This window comes from Chinchilla lanigera, unplaced genomic scaffold (assembly GCF_000276665.1).
Source record: "Chinchilla lanigera isolate Chin_1 unplaced genomic scaffold, ChiLan1.0 scaffold00040, whole genome shotgun sequence".
Lineage (NCBI taxonomy): Eukaryota > Metazoa > Chordata > Mammalia > Rodentia > Chinchillidae > Chinchilla > Chinchilla lanigera.
Genome location: NW_004955441.1, coordinates 11,777 through 33,368, shown reverse-complemented (window position 1 = coordinate 33,368; position 21,592 = coordinate 11,777). Strand labels below are relative to the sequence as shown.

Here is a 21,592-nt window from a genome sequence, read left to right as displayed (position 1 = left end):
AAAATATATAATCTTTATCATTACTTTTATTAGTAAATGTTTACAGTACATATGTTCACATTCCTTGTGGGATGTTGGCTCACGTACAACACATCTTAATTTATTTTTCCATCCCTTTTCCCTCTGCCTCACCTTCCTTTCCTTGCTTTGTCTTGGTCCCCTTTCCACTTGCAAAAGATCTATCTCCCAGTTTCCTATTATTTATCTCATTTTTGCTCTTTATATGATGGGTTTCTCATGTAAGAGAAACCGTTTAATATTTAAGCTTATGTGTGTGATTTATATTATTTAACATGATGTCAAGGTGCTTCCATTTTCCTACAAATGATTCAAATGTATCTTTCTTTATGGCAGAGCATTACATGTGTCACATTTTCTTTATCTGTTCATCTGATTTTTTTTTAATTTTAAAAATAAAAGGAGGAAAACATTAATCCGTTCATCTGTTGATGGATGTATAGGCAGCTTGCAAGATTTAACTATTACGAATTATGCTGCTATAAGCAAGGGTATGCATATTTCACTATACTATGATGTTTTTAACTCTTTCAGGAAGATACCTAGAAGAAAAACAGCTGGATTGAATGGAATTTCTAGTTTCAGATTTTTGTGGAACCTCCATATTGATTTTCATAGGGCTGGTACTAGTTTACATACCCATCAAATATGTAGAAAGATTCCTTTCCCCATAGACTGTTTCTCCCTCAAATAATAACAATCACCATTTGTTATTGTTTGATTTCTTGATGATGGCCATTCTTTCTTGGTAACAAAGTCTCTATATTGTTTTACTTTGCATTTCTGTATGGGCCAGCAATGTTGAACTTTTCTTCATGTTACTGGCCAATTTTACATCTGTGAAGTGTATTTATTTCATTTGCACATTTTTGGATTGGGTCTTAATTTTGAGGAGTAATTATTTGGAGTCTTTTTATATGTTCTAGATATTAGTCCTCTGGGTGAGGAGTGACTGGCATTTTTTTCCCTTTCTGTAAGATGTCTTTTCATTCTGGTTGTTTCTTTTGCTGTGCAGAAGCTTTTTAATTTGATGTGATTCCATTCACTGAATCTAGGCACTATTTCCTATGCAACTGGGGTTCTGTACAGAAAATCCTTCCTTATGCCTATAAATCCAAGAGTTTAACCTATTTTATCTTCCTTAAGTGTTAAGTGTTTTCCTTTTAACATTTAGTTCTTTGATTGATTTAGATTTTAGTTTTGATTTTAGAAAGATATGGGTCTAGGTCCAATCTTCTGCATGCGGATAATCGTTTTCCTAGCACCATTTATTAAAGAAGGCATCTTTGCTGTAGTGTATGTTTTTGGCCCCTTTGTCAAAGATCAAATAATGCAATGTGCTTGGGTTGTTTCTGCATCCTCTATTCTGCTCCACTGATCCTCATGCATGTTTTTGTACTGTGCTGTTTTTATCAATGTTTTGTAATATAACTTTGAGTCTGGGACTGTGATGCCTCACACTTTGTTCTTGCTATCCAGGATTGCTATTGCTATATCAGGTCTCTTCTTGTTTCATAAAAATGTTTGGATTGCTTTCTCCACCTTCATGAAGAATGCTGTCAGTATTTTGATTGGGATTGTATTAAATCTGCACATCAGTTTTGGAAGAATGGACATTTTGACTGTATTGGTTCTGGCTCTCCAGGAATAGGAGAAATCTTTCCATTTTCCAATGTTCTCTTTGATCTCCTTTTTCAGAGCACTGTAGTTTTTGTTGTAGGATTTTTCAAATTCCTTAGCTTAATTCCTAAATATCTAATTGTTCTTGGTACTATAGTGAACTGTATTTTATTTACTAATTTCTTCTTCAGTGGACTCATTATTGGTGCATAGGAATGCTATTGTTTGTGTGTTGATTTTTGTGTCCTGCTACATTGCTGAATTTGGTTATTAATTCTAAGAGTTTTGGTGGATTTTGGGGGTCTTCTATGTAGGCATCATGTCATCTGCAAATAATGATAATTTGACTTTTGCATTTCCTATACATATTTTCTTTCCTCTTTCTTTCTTTCTTTCTTTCTTTCTTTCTTTCTTTCTTTCTTTCTTTCTTTCTTTCTTTCTTTCTTTCTTTCTTTCTTTCCTCTTTCTCCCCTCCCTCCCTCCCTTCCTTCATACTTGATCTTGTTAATATTATGAGTACTATGTTGAACACATGTGGTGATAGTGGACATCCTTGTCTTTTTCCTGATCTTAGAGTGAAAGCTCTCAGTTTGCCCCATTTAATATAATGTTGGATGTAACTTTGTCATAAATGGCTTTATCAGATTGAAAAGTATACTTATTTTGTACAGAGTTTTTTTTTTTTTTTTTTAATGAAAAGAGTTGAATTCTGTCAAAGGCATTTTCTGCTCCCAGAGATGATCATGTGATTTTTGTCTTTGCTTCTGTTTATGTGATATATTATATTTATTGATTTGCATACGTGGAACCATCTTTGCATCCCTGAGATTAAGCCTACTTGCTCATCAGGTATGATGTTTTTGATGATTTGTTGCATTTTATTTGCCAGTATTGCATTGAGGATCTTTGCATCTATATTCATTAAAGAGATTGACCAGTAGTTCTCTTTTTTGGTTGGATCCCTGTGTGGTTTTGAAGTCAGAGTAGTGTTAGTGTTATGGTTTGTCTGTGTGTCCCCCAAAAGCCTCATGCGGTCATGGTGCAGGCTTTTAGAGTTGATTGATTGGGGGTGTGAGAGCTACACCTACCCTGGGGTGGATAGTTTGCATATGTAAGGGAGAGAAAAAGGGTGCTTGAGGCCATTCCTCCCCATTCCACCCTGGTGTGTGGTTGTTGCTTTGCTGTTTTCTGCTGCCCTGAGCTGTAGCTCTCTGCCATGTGCCACTCTGCCTTATAATCTGCCAAGTACGGACTGTAACCTCCACAAACTGTAAGTGAAATAAACCTTTCCTTCCTTAATTTTGGGAGTCAGGTATTTTGTCCCAACAATGAGAAAAAAGTAACCTAGACAGTTAGCTTCCAGGAATAAATTTAGAAGTACTTTTTTCCTTTCAATTTCATTAAATGTGAGGAGTATAGGTATTATATCTTGCCTGAAGTTTTTGTAGAATTCAGCATTAAATCCATCCAGACCTGGCTTTTCTTAGTTGTTATCCTTTTATTACTGCTTCAATTTCATTGCCTGTTATTAGATTATTCAGGTTTTTATGTCTTCTTGATTTAGTTTTGGTAATTCATGTGTGCCTAGGAATCTATCAATTTCTTTTGAATTCTCCAATTTATTGGTGTACAGGTTTGCAAAATATAGTTAGTTGATTCTGGTAATGTCTGTTGTTATCTTACCTTTTTCAATTCTAATTGCATTGATTTGGGTCTTTGATCTTCTTTTTTGGCTAGATTGGCTAAGGATTTGTTTATTTTGCTTATTCTTTTGAAGAATCAACTCGTCAAATGATTGATTCTTTGTATTTTTTTTCCCTCAACTTCCTTGATTTCTGTTCTGATCTTTATAATTTCCTTCATTGTACTAGCTTTGGATTTGGATTGTTTTTGTTTTCTAGAACCTTGAGGTATATCATTAGATTATTTATTTGGGTTTACTCTGTTTTTGTGATAATTTTGTGACCTTTCTCAGCTATGAACTTGCCTCTTAAAACTATTTTCATTATGTACTGTAAGTTCTGGTATGTTGTACTGGCATTATAGTTTAGTTCTAGAATTTTTCTTATTTATTTCTTGATTTCTTCTGTGACTCTTTGATTATTTAAGAGTGTGTTGCTTATTTTTCATAAGTTTTCATATTTACTGTGTTTTCTTTTGCTATTGATTTCTAGTTTCATTCCACTGTGATCTGGTCATAAGCATAGTATAATTTTAACTCTTTTGCATTTACTTAATCTTGCTTTTTAGCTAGGATATGATCTACTTTGGAGAAAATTTCATGTGTCACTGAGAAGAATATGTATTCTGTTGTTGAGTGGAATATTCTGTAGATATCTATTAAATCCACTTGTTCAAGAGTGTGGTTTAACTGTGATATTTATTTGTTGGTTTTTGACTAGTTGATCTATTTTTGATGGTAGGGTTATTGAGGTCCTCTACTCTAATTGTGTTGATGTTTATCTGATCTTGTATGTTTAGTTATACTTGTTTTATGAAGTTGGGTATGCTGTTGTTCAGTGCATCTATGTTAAAATTGCTATTTCTTCCTGTTGGATTGTCCCCTTAACCAATATCTTGTGATCTCTTTTCCCTCTTTTGATCATTTTTGGTTTGAAGTCCACTTTGTCTGAATATATGATAGCTACACCTGCTTTTTTCAGGTTCTTATTTGCATAGAATATTGTTTTCCATCCTTTGATTTTGAATCTAAGAGTTTGGGTTAAATGTGTTTTATGTGCTCAGCATACTCTTGGAATTTGTTTCTCAGTCCATTCTGGCAATCTGTGTGTTTTGATTGGGAAATTAAGATCATTCACACTGAGTTGTTACTGGTAAGTTTGACATTCCTGTCATTGCCTTATTTTCCCATTGCTTATTTCTTATCTCTCCTTTCTTTTAACTTCTCACCTTATCCAATATATTCATTCTATTAGGTCTTTTGTCATCATTAGGTTCATTTTCTCTTTTTAGTATATCCTTGAGAGGTTTTTGGAGTTCTGGTTTGGTGGTTATGAATTTCTTTAGGTGCTCATTATCATGAAAATTTCTTATATGTCCATAAAATTTGAACAATAGTTTTGCAGAATATGTCAGCTCAGATTGGAAACTGTTTTCTTTTAGGGCTTGAAACACTTCACTCCAAACTCTACTGAGCTTTGTTTCTGTTGAGAAGTCTCTTGTAATCCTAATGTCTTTACCTTTGTAAGTGATATTTTGCTTTTCTCTAACTGCCTTCAAATTTCTGTTCTTGTGTTGGACTTTGGGGATTTTGACTATGATGTATTGTGGTGAGGTTATTTTCTGATTGTGGCTATTTGGAGTTCTATATGCCTCACTTATTGTATGTTTAATTGCTTTCCCTCATTTAGAAAGTTTTCTGCTATTATTTTAGTAAACAGGTTGTTATGCCACTTGTACTATCTTCTGATTTTTTACTAATTCCAATTCATCTTAGATTAGTCTTCTTTGTGTCATCTAGAAGTGGTTGGATCCATTTTAATGTTCTCTTGTTTTAAAGGCATCTCTCACTAAATGGTCACCAACAATCTCCCTGTCTGAGTTCTGAGATATCTTCACATTGGTTACTTCTGATGTCCATACTTTCAATTGAATTTTTTATTTGGATTTTCTATTTGGAATCTTTTTATGGGCTCTAATTCTTTTTTATGCTGGTCATTCATATTTTGTATTATTTTGTTTAGCTTGGCCAGGTTTTTATCACTGTGTTCTGTAGACTCTGATCCTTTTATTTGTTTCTCCCATTATCTGTTTACTTATGCTGTCTGTAGGCTTGAGAAACACCTTATTTATCTATTTTATTATCTCCTCTGTTAACACTTTGGAAAAATTTGGCTGTGTGGCTTTTGGTTTCCTCACATTGGATGCTACATGGATCAGCTTTGGGGAAGCTGGGAGTTCAGGGGGCAATTTTATTGGCTTGACTTCTTCTGGTTCTATTTTTTGTTTGTGTTTTTGTGTTGAAGCTTGTGAACTGATTATAGTGGCAAGCTTTGTTGCTTGTGTGTAGATTTCTTTAGTTACTGTTCACTTTTTAGTTTTAGCTTTTGCCTCTGTCCCAGGATCAAACCACCACTGTTTACTTGGGAGCTACAATAAACTGTATTTTTAAGGATGCATACAATTGTGGTATAATTGTAAAATTATTAAAAGAAATAGTTATTACAAAAATACATATAGTTCTAATCTCTGGGGTGGTGATGGCTCTGTGGACAGGAAGGGCACACAGGTGTCTCAGGATGATGGTATATTCCACTTCTTTTTTTGAGACAGGGTTTTGCTATGTAGTCCAGGGTGACCTTGAACTCACCAGGTAGCTCAGGCTGGCCTCAAACTTGCTGTAATCCTCTCGCTCCAGCCTCCTGAGTGCTGGGGTTACAGGTGTGCATCACCATGCCTGGCATGTCTCACTTCTTAGCTGCTAGCTATTTGGGTATTTATTTGATAGTTTCATTAAGCTATTCACATAGATTTTTCAACTTTCTTGTATGACTATGATGTTGTACCTTAAGAAGAATTACAAAGGGTTGTAGTTTGTGATCTAGTATTTAGCAATATATTTTGGGGAAATTATGTTCTGAGAGTATTTATATTTTTAAGGCCTTCTTTCTAGATTCCTCCAGATTCATAATCTCTGACATTTAAAAGAGTATCTCTTCTCAAGGTATCCTGGAGTCCCATTTCTAGGAGGTGCTATAATATCAGTAAACAATCATTTTAGAGAAACATAATAGAAAGGCATATGGTTAAGAGGCTGCTCTCAAAGAGCCATTCTGCTTTGTTGTTCTTTCAGTATAAACTAGATTTCATTTATAGATTTATGAAAAGCACATTTAATTTACTGGATGGCTATTGTGAGAATATAATAAGATACCAAATAGTAGTTATTATGGATTTTTATAAAACAATAAATAATAGCATAAATAATTGCTCTAGAACCAGATAGTAATGTCTTTTAATTGCACAAATTTCAGGAAAAACTAACAATATCTTAATATGGTTTTCTGTTTGGAACATTTCCATCTTATTGGTGTTTATTTTGTTTTTTTCTTTTTTAAGTATTTTATTTTAAAGAGAATAAAAATTTAAAAAACATTAGAAGCAATACAGAATTTCAAAACAAGATGATAGGAAATCAACAATGGTTGTTATATTGCGTACTGTTATCTTCAAAGTAGTTGTTCTTTTTTTGGCAATGGAAACTAACCTCTCTCTCCCCATCTCCTTATATTCCAGGACTTTTATTTACTCACTTCTCACTAGAGGGAGGCCTTATCCAGCCTTGTTCCTTTTCCAAGGAATAGTCTTCTGCATTGGAAATGGACTCCTTCAAAGCTACTATCTGATTTTCTGTGCAGAATACCCTGAAGAGTGGTACACAGATGTTCGGTTTAGCTTGGGTAAGTGAACCTGACCATATCTCACTCACACGCTAGCTCATGTCTGCTCCTTCAGTGTAAGTTATCGTTGCCTTTTTCCACTTTACCACCTTTCCCCATCCTGACCTCCTAGTGATCCCATTATCCTTTCAGTCCTCTAACTCGGTCTTTTTTCTGTATGGTAGCCACAGAGATTGTTCAGATGTTCTTGGTCTTTCCAATTTCCCAAACCATTTTCTATCTCCCTTTACTGCATTTTCTTTTCTAGCCCCAGTGGCATTCCTGCCGTGCTGAAAATTGTTGAGCTTTCCTTCCTCAGTTTCCATCTTCTCAGAGGCTGCTCCTGGCCATGTTATCTAAAAGAATTGAAGGGGCAAGGATGTAGCTCAGTGGTATAAACACTTGCCTGGCAAGCCTGAGATCATGAGTTTGATTTCTGGTAATCTCCCCCCAAAAATAAATAAATAGAAGAATTGAAGACAAAGATCACTGAATTCTTTTTCATTCCAATTTTTTTTTTGTAAGAGGAGTTAAAGTCCAAAAGGATTCAGTTCTTGTACAGTATTTTGGCTCTGATTTTTAAAAAATGGGACAACAGAGATTATCCTTAATCCCTATTAGTATCACATATCCTATCCTATCCATCAGTTTAATGCCACTGGCTCTTAACTCCAGACCATGTGCCAAATGGACTCTCTTTTATATGACTGCCTTAATGTAATCCTAGTCAAAGCCACCATGACCTCCTGCTTGCAGTTCCATAATAACTTCCAAACTGAATTTCCTACCCCATCCTGTTCTATAACAACTCATTCTCCATGCAGGAGTCAGTGACTATTCAGACACAAATGACCAGAGGGCTCATTGCATGAGTACTGGTACCTGTGCATGATACAGTATTCTATGTCCACAAAAAACAAACACACAAATAAAACAAACAACAGCAACAACAAACAAAACTAGAAAGACCTCTAGCTCAGGTGGAGATGTCTCCAGGGTACGTAGCTAAGAAAAAGAGAGAGACAGACAGATGTGAACAGTTTAGAACAGTCTGTATAGTATGCTTTTTTAAAAGTGTGGGAATGGGGTAAAAGGAAAAGTATGTGTGTATGTGTGTATGTGTGCATAAAAGGAAACATTAGAATTATAAAAGTTTCCCTATGCATTATACATGTTGGAGTAAAGAATTCAGGGTAAGTAGAATGGGGCAGGTAAAGAAAAGGTAGAGCTTTTCTTTCATTTTATAGTTTTGTTCTTTGAATGATGACACTTAATTTAAAAAATAAACTTGCATTGAAGAGAAGGTACTCAGAATTGATAGCACAGAAATGTACCTTGCTTAAAATGATAATGTTATGCAGTTTCACAGGAAATGCAGCAAATAGGATCACGTGAACATATGGGCATAAACCAGTCATATTCAGCAAAGGAAATTATGAGAGACAGCAGTCTGATCTATTCAATAAGTCAACGACACCCCAAATCCCTGCCAAAAATACTGTTTTTATAACAGAAAATGACCCCCCAGCCAATATACTTCAGTTTCTTAATTGCCCAGATGATAGTTTCTGTTCCAGTTCTGATTGCTTCTGTGTCTTAGAAATGCCTGGTCACTGTGCTGCACAGCTGGTCACTATGGTGCACATTGCATAAACCAGTCCCCAGTTGACAAGCCATTCTGCCTCTGTACTTCCTGCTTGCTTATCTCATATAAACCCTAGACTGCCGGAGATCAGGGCCTGATATTCTGGAAATGATCCTGATTGTTGTCTGTCAACATAAATAAATCTGCCTCCAAATGCTTGGTGTCGTTTTGGTGTTTCTGCTTGCCGTTGCATCTTCTGTATCATCTGCCAGGAATACTGACTGTGCTGACCTCTTTGGTCACTGGTCATGGCCCTCACTGATGGAGCAGGGGCCTCTCCAGGTCCGGATGGAAAGGTGCACCTTTGAGATTTTGAGATTTCTTGGATCCCCTTGGAGTTCTTGAGGAGGATTCCTATCTCCCCACTCAAGCAGCTCACATCAGACCCTAAATGGAGGAGGATGCAGCCTATCTGTCTGTCTTTCTGTCTGTCTGTCTGCCTTCCTGCCTGATTCTGGTAAGACCCCTGGGGGCACCGTAGTTAGTCTGTCAGTCCTGCTCAGTTTGAGCAGAAGAAGACTTTGATCAACTCTTGTTATTGAAGGCCACCAACAAGGGAAGGGGAATTGGAATGCTTCACGTCTGAGTGCCTGCTGAATGAATGAATGTGTGAGTGGAATAGACAACATAATCAATAGGCTGCTCTGTCCATGCATCAAGAATGGGAAACACAGATTATGGTGGCTGATTGGGCTCTCATCTGCTATTCCATGGTGATCGACATATGGCATAAATGGAGGCCTTGCACCCCCCTTAGCTAAGTTGTGCCTAAGTCTCTGAGAATGATGCAGCCAGGTGAGCATCTAATGGTTTCTCTTTGTGGAGCACCCGCCTTCTGTCTGTTGTGCCATCATTCAAGGGTACACAACATACACCACAGGGAGATAGAATGGGAACTAATTAGTTAAAACTCACATCTCTGACTGCAGGAAAAGGGGCTTTTACAGAGTTAAAAATGAAACCAAACTGCCAAAAGGAAAGAGGCCCGTTCTCCTTGAGAATTCCACCTTGGTACCTCTTGACTCATCTACTTCCAGCCAATTGACTGGTCCCAGCTATCCACTGCCTGCCTTTGGCTACAGGTGCCCTCCCCTGAACCTTCTGCTTCATAGCTCTGCCTATCCTGGTCAGATAGCACATTTAATTCCCACCCAAGATGACTGTCAGCCACTCCTTCTGAGTTCCACATTTTAAGTGAGGAAAAATTGGACTGTCAGCCTTGACAAATGAGTTGCATCCTGTTGGGCATGAATAGATAGGACAGACTGAGCTTTATGAAATTGGGCCTCTGAGAGCCCTCTGTCATTGCAAAAGTCAGAGACAAACCTGTGACTTTGCTGGTAGATAATGGAACAGAACTCTCTGCCTTCAAAAGTTCCTGCTGTCAAAAAGTTACCATCACCAGGGCAACTGGGATTCTTACCTCTTGCTCCTTCTGCCAGGCACAAACTTGCAGCCTGAGGGACATGTCATAAAACATGAATTTCTGTATAAGCCAGTCCCCGTGTTGCTTCAGGGAAGAGATTTCCTCTTCAAGTTAGAAATGACCATCTCCTTTGCACCAAGTCAGTCAGCCTCCCTTTCATTTAACCCTGCACTTTCAACTTTGACTGTTCCCTGACAGAAAGATGATGCCTGCATGAGCCTGAGGCAGATAACCAAAATCCTGAAGTTCTAAAAACTCTCTTCCCAGAGGTGTCAGCGAAAGACTTGCCTCTGGGTCTGGCCATCAACCATACCACCTACCGTGACCCCTGTTGCTGTCAGATGTCACAGGAAACACAAACAGGCATCCAGCCACACATCAGCCTCGTTGACAATTAATCATCTCGGGCAAGATCTCTGTGCCATCAACAATGCAGCCATCACCTTGCACTCTGTGTTTCCCAACTCATACACCCTTTTTGGACTGTTCTAGATTTAAAAGATGCCTTCCTCTGCTTGCAAGTTCTCCCACAAGCCCTTTCCACTAGAAAGCTCCTGAGATAAAAGGCTATTTCACTTGGACTCAATTGTCACAAGGGTTTAAAAACTCTACCACTATTTATGGGGTGGCTGTAACATCAGACTTGGCCAAACCACCAGCACCTTTTCTCCAAGGTTTCTCTGTCCCTTTCAGCTCTGTCATGGTCCCGCTGATTAAACAGTATAGACTGTCAAACTGTTAAAACCTCTCCTGCCTGTAAAGCCTGTTCAAGATCTCTGAGCTGCCAATGCCACTGCAATTGTACTCTGTATATGTTGCCTCAGTTTTCTGCCACCTACAGCCTGCTAGTACACCTGCCTAGACCTAAAAAATGCCTTTTTCTGCCTTCAATTGGCTCCTGTCAGCCAGCCTCTCTTCACAACTGACATAGACTCAACCTCCCAGAGGTTCAAAAGCTTGTTCCCTCTTTCAAAAGCCACAGATTTCTTGGAGCTGCTTGCTGCTATGAAATCTGGATCCTTGAATTCACAAAAACAATGATGATTACTCAGACTGTCAGCCCCTGGGAGTGCCCAGTGGCCTATCTGTGCAAATACTTGGATTCAGTCATTATGGGTTGTCTCCCCCTTTGCCTCCATGCTCTAGTAGCCACTGTTCTTCTGATCAAGAGAGCTGACAAGCTCAGCTTAGGCTGGGACCTAACTGTCCAGGTGCCACAGGCTGTACTGGGATGAACTGGTCCATTTCTTAAAAAGTGGACCCCCTAACAGATGCTGAGTATGCCCTGTTTATGGATGGAAAAAGCTCTGTTATGAATAACATCTGACAGGCTAAATATGCTGTGGTCACCTTGGACAAAACTATTTTGGCAAAAGTCTCCTGCAGGGATGATCTGCACAGTAAACGGCTTCCTGCTGCTGTTTGGAAACTTGCCACAAACAATGCCAAATAATCTGCTCCAGAGGCCTAACCCCCCCTTGGGAATCCAGCTGACTGAAGCATCAACCCCAGCCGTCAGACTTGCCCTCACTGTATGTTCTGCAAGCTCAAGCTACTGTGCTGGCACCTGTAACCCTGCTCCTGGCTCAGCCTTCAGCGTCTGTGTCACTGGCTCTGACCTCCCATTTCCTACACATACTGAAAAGACAGTAAACATTTGTAGAGTCCTTCTGTAAAAAATCATCTCTAGATATGGCTTAACCTTGATCATTGGCAGTGACAATGGGCCTACATTTGTAGCAGAGGTAACTCAAAAGCTAGATTGAATGAAAACTACACATACAGCATACAGGTCACAAAGCTCTAGAATAGTTAAAAACCAACTTGTAAAGGTCAGCTATCTCTGTAGACATTTCTGCACACACATATAACCCAGGTACGTATTAACTATCTCTACAAGTTTCAGAAATCCAGCCTTAGATTTGCTGGAAATTTTACCTGAATAATGCCTCTGAGGCTCACTTCCAAGAGACAGTGCACTCAAAGCTGTACTCTGGTCACTCTGGACTCTGCCCAGTCCATGCATGACTGAAATCAGAGGACACTGTTCACAGCATTGCTCCATACCTATTCTCCTTGGCTTTTGGGTCTTTTCAGGCTGCTTACCCCAGTCCTTGCTTCCTTGCCCCTCTGATAGCTGTGGTTTTTATTAACGGACCTGGATTCTACCCAGTCCTTGCTTCCTCATCCGCTCCTAGCTGTGTTTTTTGCTTTTAACTCTAGGGACAGTTGCCCCAAGAAAATAGAGCAATCAGTCAAACACTTGACCAAGATTTGATGAGCATCCAAGTCATATTGGGCACTATCCTAGATCAGATTAACTCCCTCACTACCTTGCCAGAGTAATGTTACAGAACAGAGATACCTAAATTCCAGTTGTGCCTTGTGCCAGAAGATCACATGTAATATGCTCAGTGAAGATTTGCCAGGGAAAACTAAGAAAAGGAGGAAATGTATCAGGAAATAGCACCCCCCACAGCCAATATACTTCAGTTTCCTAGTTGCCTAGGTGATAGTTCCTGTTCCAGTTCTTGTTGCTCCTGTCTCTTGGAAATGGCTGGTCACTGTGATGCATAGCTGATCACTATGATGCACATTGCAGAAACCAGTCCCCAATTGACAAGCCATTCTGCCTCGTACTTCCTGCTTGCTTATCTCATACAAGCAAGCCCTAGGCCACCAGAAATCAGGGTGTGATAGTCTGGGAATGATCCCGATCAGTGCCTGTGGACATAAATAAATCTGCCCCCAAGTCCTGAGTGTTGTTTCAGTGCTTCTGCTTGCCTTTGCAATCTGGGCTGGTGTTTCATGTAACTTCCTACTTATCATCCTGCTCCCTCTCATTCTGGCCCTACTCCATCCTTGTTTCAGAGGCACTGGGCCTTCGTGTGTGGTAGTCCCTCTGTGCTGGAGAACAGATTACTCTCCCTCAGATTTTTGTATTTTCATATTCAGATCAAAGGACAAATGCCAAATCTTCCAAAATACTTTCCTTAGCTGCCATCTCTTAAATAGAGACCATGTCTATCCTTCTTTAGTCTCTATCTCATTACCCTGCTTTGCTTTTCTGCAATGTAGAATTTTACTTTGATTTTTGAATTCTTTAATTCATTTCTGCATTCCTCCACTAAAATGTAGATTCATAACAACAGACACTTTGACTATTTCTTTCATTCTTGTAACCTCAGTGCTTAGGATAGTATTTATACAGTGCAAGTCCTTAATAAATGTAGTTATATAAATGAATGAATGAATGAATGAATGAATGAACACATAGATGACCCCATTCCATCCTTGCAAGATAGCAGCTGTTAGAAGCTACATTTTACAGATGAGAAAACTGAGGCTGACTGAGGTGCAGTGACTTTGTTCAAGGACACACAGACAGCTGGTCCTGAGTCCTTGTCTTTCTCTATTGCTGTCCATGCTGTCACCTTCCTCTCCACTGTCCCCCACCCCAGGACCTATTTTTTCCAAAGCAATGATCATTTGAGTAGACAAAGTGGGAAATCATATATCAAATAAAGTGAGAGTAGGTCTGATTGTTTTAATTAAACTTTTCTTGCTTTTTATCTGATCAGCACAAATACATTTTATGGAGAAGCAAGGCTGTGCCTCTGTGTGAGTGTTTCTGGGTGGTGAGCATGCCCATTGAGGTGCAGGACCCAACATGCCTGAACCTAGAACTTCTTGTCTGAGACTAGGACCCTTTCTGTACCAGTGGCTGGTACATATCAGGATACCTTCAGGATATATGGTCTAAAGATGAAAAAAGTCATGAATAGTACATATAGTATGTATGCTTTATTTTATATGTGTGTGTGTGTGTGTGTGTGTGTGTATGTGTGTATGGACTGCAGAGGTAGAAATAAGTTTGCTAGTTACCAAGCCCATCAGTCTAGTACACTTCACTTTCATGAGAGTGGGAAAAATAAGTCAGAAATGCTCTCAGCCATGAGTCACAGAAAACCAATTAGTAACAACCTAACTCAAAATCTATATGTCTTACATAACAACTGTCCAGAGGAAGACAGCTTCTGCATCCATTTGGTTGCTTACTAATGCCATTAAGAACCCTGGCCTTTCTCTCTTAATGCTCCACTCTTAGAATATTTACTATGATCTTCACATGAGTCACTTTATGGTTACAGGACCCGGGCTGCAGCTCCAGGTATTACACTGGCTATCAAGGCAGGATAAAAGAGGAAGTAGAGGTCACACTGGTCTTTACCAGGAAAGCAGATTTTTGAGGGAGACCCTGAAGACTCTCCCTTACATTTTATTGGCACAATCAGATCACATGGTCACGTTTCAACACTTCAGTGCTGGTAATGGGTATGGTAGAAGAGAATAGGTTGAAATTCACTGTTGACTTGGCTGAGAAGTTTGATTATTTGATCATTTGCCAATGACTTATTACTCAGTCATCTGTTTGCTTAATTTTGTTTTTTTTTTTTTTTTTTTTTGGTTTTTCTCCGGTACCGGGAACCGAACTCATGACCTTGTGCTTGCCAGGCAGGCGCTTTGCCGCTGAGCTAAATCCCCAGCCCCCTGTTTGCTTAATTTTGAAAACATTGAATGATGCTTCTGCCTCCTGCTCTCCTCTCTTCTCCCTCCTGTCTCTGTCATGTGTCACTGAGTATGCACATGAGCATTTCATTCTTGCAAAAAGTATACCTTGTCCACCTGAACTTGGACTTAGGACTCCTAGATTTAGGACTCCTAGATTTAGAAATTAAATGTCCCTTCTTGCATTATTAGAAAACAAAACAAAACAAAACAAAACACAAAGCAACGTTTAACTTGCATAAAAACAACTAAAATTGGAACACAATTTTGTTTTCCTTTTTAAAATTTCTCCCCTCTCTTCTTTGCCAAGGTGTCTTCCTATTTATTTTGGGAATGGGAATCAATATTCATAGTGACTATACCTTGCGCCAGCTCAGAAAGCCTGGAGAAGTCACCTACAGGATTCCACAAGGTAATGCTCCCCCACCCTGCCCTATTCCCATTCTTCCGTGGAGCCTGTCCGAGGCATTAAGCTGTGAGTGACAAATGCAGAGGAGCATCAAAAGCACAAATATGTAACACATGCTGGCTTGGTCCTGACTTCCCCTCCACACCCTGCCCTCTCCAAAGCATATCTGCATTTCTGATCTGAACCCAGAAGTTCAAGAGCTACAAGAGCCCCTAGGAAGAAACTTACAGTACCCTGAAAGTGGGAGAGAGTGCCAGACTTGGGTAGGGTAGACATAGCTGAAGAAGATAAGATTGTCATGTATATGAGATGTGATCCTTTCTGCCTCAGCAAACAAAGCCAGACTTCCTTGTGTGAACATCACAGGGCATACTGTAAGAACTTAGTTGGTATAGCCCACTACACACCTAAACTGTGCGGTACAGCTATAGCTTATTTACATTTTTTTTTAGAAATTGTTTTTACCTTTTGGTGAAAAACTTAGGTACAAATGCACACCTTAGCCTAGGACCTAACATATGTGTGTGTGTGTGTATACACAGAGTCAGCATCATTGGTGTCTTCCACCTCCGTACTCCATCCCTCTAGAAGGTCTTCAGGACAACAACACCTAGGAACTGTCATTTCCTATGATAACTATAGTTTTTTTTTTTTTTCTGGAATATTAAACCTGAGACTGTTTTATAGATGCTTTCTAAAAATAAGTAAGCATACGGGCTAAAATATCAACTCATAGTATAGCATAGTAAACATACAAACTATCATAGTCATTTATTATCATTGTTAAGTATTCTATCATATACATAATGTATGTGCTGTACTTTTATATGACCGGCACTACAGGTTCATTTACAACAGCATCACCACAAATACACACGTAATGTATTCTGCTGTGATATCCTAGGTGACAGGAATTTTTGAGATCCATCACAGTACAATGGGACCACCATCACTGACACAATCTGCTGTCGACTATAAGTGTCATTGTACAGCACACCACTAAACATTTTTTGGAGCTAAAGATAGAAAATGCTTTAAATCCTAATTGTTCCCAAGAAACTTAGGTGTGAGTTTGGCAGATAAGCCTGCGGCAAGGAATCAGTTCAAGGAATCCTTTAATACAATTAAGTGGCTTAGTGGCTCCTACCCTTCTTGATGTAAATAAAACACTTTATTTGCAGCAAAACCACAATTCTTAAATTATGACATGATGTTAGTAAAGATTGATATCCACTGATTGAGAAAATAATGAAAAAGCTACTATGAATCCAGTGACACATGTAAGTAATTTGATGATTGTTAATACCCTGACGGTATCCACCTTAAAAATAGTATAGGAGGTGGATAAATACTTTTTAGTGTATTTCTAGATAATTTGCAATAGATCAGTGGTTTCTCTCCAGGTCTAGGGAATTGCAGGTATGGAACCACAGATATAATGTCACCCTAAAGCAAAATAATTTTAAAGGACCATGTTTTTATTTCTTTTTTTTTTTTTTTTGAGACAGGGTCTTGCTACACAGTTCAGGCTGGCTGTGAGCTCACTTTGTAGCCCAGGCTGGTCTGGAACTCATAAAGATTCTCCTGCCTCAGCTTCCCAAGTGCTGGGATTACAGGTGTGTACCACCACACCTGGTGAGACCTTGATATTTTATAAGGCCTTCACTCAATAACTAGACAAAGAAGCGTGGAAAAACTTCTTAAAACCATGTTGCCAAGATTAGTCTCCAACTTTGGAGTTATGATAGAAAGTAACTTAAAAATAAGAATATTTGTTTTATAAGTATAGGAAGAAAAATTGTTTAGATCAGGATTTCTGTTTCATATGACTCACAAAATTTGAGTGTAGATAGATTTAATACAACTAGAAATATGCCGATTTCTAGATACAGTCCAGAGAGAGGAAATGCTTTTCTTTGGGTAGAAAGTGAAACACTTTCTACAGAAATCAACAAAAGCAGACCTCACTGGCCTCTGGCGGGACAAACAGTCCTTGCTTTAAACTCGTCCAGTCTAGCGCTTAGCCGAGGTGCAGGGGTGGGAAGCGGGGTCGGAGCAAATGCCAAAAGAGACTCCAAGTGCTTCCCACATCAAGCCAGAGTTTCCTGTTTTAATGGAGTGTGTTGTTTCACTCTGTGTGACTAGGAGTGTAACATGCTGACTGGCAGTGGATGTGTCTGTGAAGGAGTAGGGAAGTAGGAAAAGGCCTGTCGATCCCAAAGCAGACGTCCTGCTTCTATTCCTTGTCCTGTCCGAACTTCATGGTCCATCAAGCCGATGCGACCCCTCCTCAGGGTTCCGAATGTTCTATGAGCAGCCAGCAGCTCTTGCTTTGTTTTCTCTTTTCCCCGAGAAAATTCCACTAAACTGCTGTTGCTGTGAAAAATCTGCAGCCCCGCATTTGTCTAGTTGCCTGTATTTTGGAACAGAGGGGTCTAATGCCGCAGTGATTCCATTCTGAGTGTTGACTCTTTGATTCTTCTGCACACAGGTGGCATGTTTACATATGTTTCGGGAGCAAATTTCCTTGGTGAGATTATTGAATGGATTGGCTATGCCTTGGCCACTTGGTCTGTTCCTGCACTTGCTTTTGCATTTTTCTCGTTTTGTTTCCTTGGGATTCGAGCTGTTCACCACCATAGGTAAGGCAAACTTCCCTTCCCCTCCCTCTTCCCTCCCTCCCTCCCTTCCTTCCTTCCTTCCTTCCTTCCTGGGGATTGTATCTAGGGCCACTCTACCACTAAGCTACATCTCCAGCTCTTTTGTACCTTTTATTTGCATTTTGAGACAGGGTCTCACTAAATTGCCCAGGTGAGACTTAAATTTGCTATCCTTGTCCCTCAGCCTCCCTCAGTTCTGGAATTATAGGCCTGCGCCAACTGTGCCTGGTAACTTTTCAATAGAGGTGATAGCATCCATTAGCTTTCTTCTGCAAACAGGATGTTGGCGCATGGAGTCAGATTGAGAGACCTAAGATACTTATTTTTAAAAGGGAAATACGATACAGTACTCTGGATCCTTAAATTCTGACTTTTTAAGGCTTTTACTGAAGTTGGAATTTAGCTAGGTGATAGTAGTAGTACTTCTAATTCTAAGAGAAAAAATAAGCCCAGGGCGACAGAGGCGCCTGAGGTGACCATTGAGAAGCCCGTTTAAGGCTTCCCAGCAAGGGGCGCCTTGCATCAAGAAAGTTCATTGACCCAGGTTCTGCGTCTGGTAATGGTTACTTCTTGGCACTAAGCAATAGACAACAAGTTAAGAGGCGGAGGAAGCAAATTGCATTTCGATACTTCAATTCAAATCCCTCCCATCCCATTTCTTGAAGTGTGTTCCAGAGGCGAGTCCTTGGCTAGCACGTCTCAGAACCTCACAGCTAACTCTGAGGTACAAGCAGGATAGAGAACCACCGGGGAGAAGCGTGAGCCAGGTGCCTGCGGTTGCTCTTTTGTGTGGTGTCATTTAATTCGCAGTTTGGTGCTCACAGTTCAGGTAACCTCAGAGCCCTGTAAACTATTGAAGGATTATTTACCCTAGGATTTGTGCAACAGCAGGGCTTGTTCTGATACTTCTCTCGTTCCCCTACTGCCGCTCTCCCTAACTCCCGGCCGAAGTCTTTGCGGCCGCCTCGGAAGCTCTGGGAAGCAGTTGGGGTGGGCAACTGTTTTAGGAATGCCCCATCTGCTGGTATGTTCTGGGATTGCAGGTGTGTAGAACCCTCTGAAGGTTAGGTCTACGGCTTCCTTGACCCCACCCACTAATCCCGGATGGGGACCAAATTGGTAACCGAAAGTATCACTAAAAGAAAAAAGGTAAGATATTAAATTGTTATCAGGATTTAAACCTATATGTGAACTTCAGATCTCTGTCCAAAAATGGCTTTTGAGGAAAGAGGAAGCCTGTGCTTACCGGAGACTGAGGACACTGTGGGGTCTGAGGGGAGACAGACTCGGATCTGGGACCCTGGGGAGCCCCTCAAGCTCTTGCCTTGGTGTGCCAGGCTGGCACATGGTTCATTCTATAGTTTTAAAGGTTAAACAGAAGACAAGTCTTCTAAGTGGAATTTATGGCACAGTTAAGAGATGAATGAAGCAACCGTTCCCCTGCCACCCTCCACTTGCGGCAGGAATGGGCGACAGAGGATTTCCCAACCCTAAGAGAAGCACGGGACTGCTCTCCCCATCACAGGCAGAGTGGATGGGAGAGGACTGGGTGTCACTGAGGGCCCTGAAGAGCACAGACCATGGTGTTCGGTCTGAGAAGGGGCATTGATTCCACCAAATATTTTCAGCTGGTGCAAAAGCAAAATCCAAAGGGAGACCATCTGGTTAGGACAGACCGCCCAGAGGGAGGGCCAGAGGGCATCTCTTTTATAGGACTAAATCCGCTTTGTGAAGGCACTTATGAAACGAGGTCAGGTGTTCCTCACACAGGCCACGCACACTGTCCTCTCGAATCAAAGAGTGAAAATCAACCACCTTGTGCACGTAGTGTTACTGTTTGTCCTCCAGCTCAAACTAAGCTTCTTTAGCAAGGTGTGTTGTCTTAATTACACCGTGAGCACAACCGGCTTCAGCCAGTGCAGAGCACAACCTGGCAACCTCAGAGAAGGCTTTCTATAGGGTCCATTTTTCTCCCAGGGCTGCCGTAAGAAATGACCACTGTCTGAGTGGCTGAATTTATTCTCTGATGGTTCTGGAGACTAGAAGCCAGAAAAGAAGTTGTAGGCAGGGCCCTGCTCACTGTGACAGCTAGAAGGATCCTCCTTTGCCTCTTCCCAGCTTTGGGAAGGGGCCAGCCATCCTTGGGATTCCCCGGCTTACAGCTGCCTTACTCTGCTCTCTTCCTCTGGCATCACATGGCCTTCTCTCCTGTGTCTGTTATTCTTCCTTTAAGGATATCAGTCATACCGGATTAAGGGTCCGTCTTGTTCCAGTATGACTTTATTTTAATTAATTATAGCTTCAGTGATCCTAGTTCCAAACTAAGGTCACCTTCTCTGGTACTGGGAGTTAGTTCTTCCATCTATCTTTTGAGGGGGGAAAAATTGAACCCAAATACGGAGGTGTTCCCAGCCTTTGTGAAGCGATATTTTCCAGGGATTCTCTCAGGTTAACTTTGCTCCTGGCCTTTGGGAGTCTCTGCTTCTGCACTGGGTGTATTTGTAATACGGGCAGCCGTTACCACTACCTTCTGGCTATGACTTTTTATTTCCCAAGGCAAGAAGAATCAACATGTGAAAGAGAAAGCCTGGTGCACAGGGAAAGAGCATAGGCAAATGTCCACCTGGAGTAGCCAGGCCCTGAGAAACTGTAGGTTGACTTGTAACAAGTATTTCAGACTCTGCAAACCTCAGCTGAGGACCACTGCTCATTTATATTTTATCTATGCCTTTCTTGTCTTCTAGGTTCTACCTCAAGATGTTTGAGGACTACCCTAAGTCTCGGAAAGCGCTTATTCCATTTATCTTCTAAAGAAACCAAGTCAAACAGGAGCAAACCTCCCACAATGACAGTGAAAACTGTCAAGCTGCTAAAACTGTGATTTGTGAAATTCCACTCTATACATATAGTAAATGTATACATACCTGTATACGTGTAATTATGCATATATCCATATGATCCATACATAGGAGTAGGTCTCTTGTTCTGCCTGCCGGCCTGGGAATTCTCAGTGGTGCCTGCTTAGTTTCCTCCTACCCTGCCAGGGAGACTGGCGACTGGAGACCCAGTTTCCTACTGCAGCTTCAGAAAGGTTTTTCCAGATGAAAAATCTCCTTAGCTATCCCTGCTATAAATACAAAGCTTCCCTCCATGTGTTTTTCTCCCTGAATGATCCAAATCCATGCGGCTTTCTCCTACTCTGAATCTGTGTGGTACACCTCTGTAGTTGAGACTGTTTGGGGCTAAGGTAGTGCTCAGGAGCTTACTAAGGTATACATTTTGTACTTATACAGGACAGCAGAGATTTAAATTGTGAATAGATGCAGAGCATAGCCACTCCTCAATGAAAACCTAGCCATGCCTTCTCTTCGTTTGTTCATATAAAATAGCAGGTGTTTAATAAAGAAGCCTTCTGCTTATGTGGCTGAAAATATAACTGGCATGTTGACTCTAAGTAACATTTGCATAGTGTCTTCATTGATGAGCACCTTGGTCTTCCAGAGAGAAGATTTTGCATTCTCTATTATAGGTAGAGAGCATAACCCAGAAAACGGGTACGGGGTTTCTTAAAGACTAGGTATTAATGACCACAAAGAAAAAGACACGACCCCGAATGGCTACTGAGAGAGTAAAGGAGTGTTTTGCAGTGGTCACTGTGAGCTCTCATGTTCTAGGGAACTGATGGGAATATCCACATAACGGGAACAAGATCTATGCCGTTTGTCTTGATGAGCTGTCTACAGTGACATGAAGCACATCAGAAAACTTGAGCAGCTTTCTTCCTCTAGAATTTCCTCAGCTCCATCTTTAGGAAGACAAGTGCCAGGGGGAGCTTGAACCTCAGTC

The 21,592-nt window shown here is 40.4% G+C and overlaps 1 protein-coding gene across 1 annotated transcript in view; it reads left to right on the top strand.

Annotated features, from left to right (window-relative positions):
* The window catches only part of Srd5a2 (steroid-5-alpha-reductase, alpha polypeptide 2 (3-oxo-5 alpha-steroid delta 4-dehydrogenase alpha 2)), an 83,585-nt gene extending 62,365 nt beyond the window's left edge, over nt 1-21,220 (top strand). The window contains exons 2-5 of the mRNA XM_005390834.2: nt 6,895-7,058; nt 14,988-15,089; nt 17,578-17,728; nt 20,491-21,220. Of these exons, the coding sequence (XP_005390891.1) occupies nt 6,895-7,058; nt 14,988-15,089; nt 17,578-17,728; nt 20,491-20,557 (484 nt within the window). The 3' untranslated portion in view covers nt 20,558-21,220. The remainder of the gene's footprint in view (nt 1-6,894; nt 7,059-14,987; nt 15,090-17,577; nt 17,729-20,490) is intronic.
* The last annotated feature ends 372 nt before the right edge of the window (nt 21,221-21,592 follow it).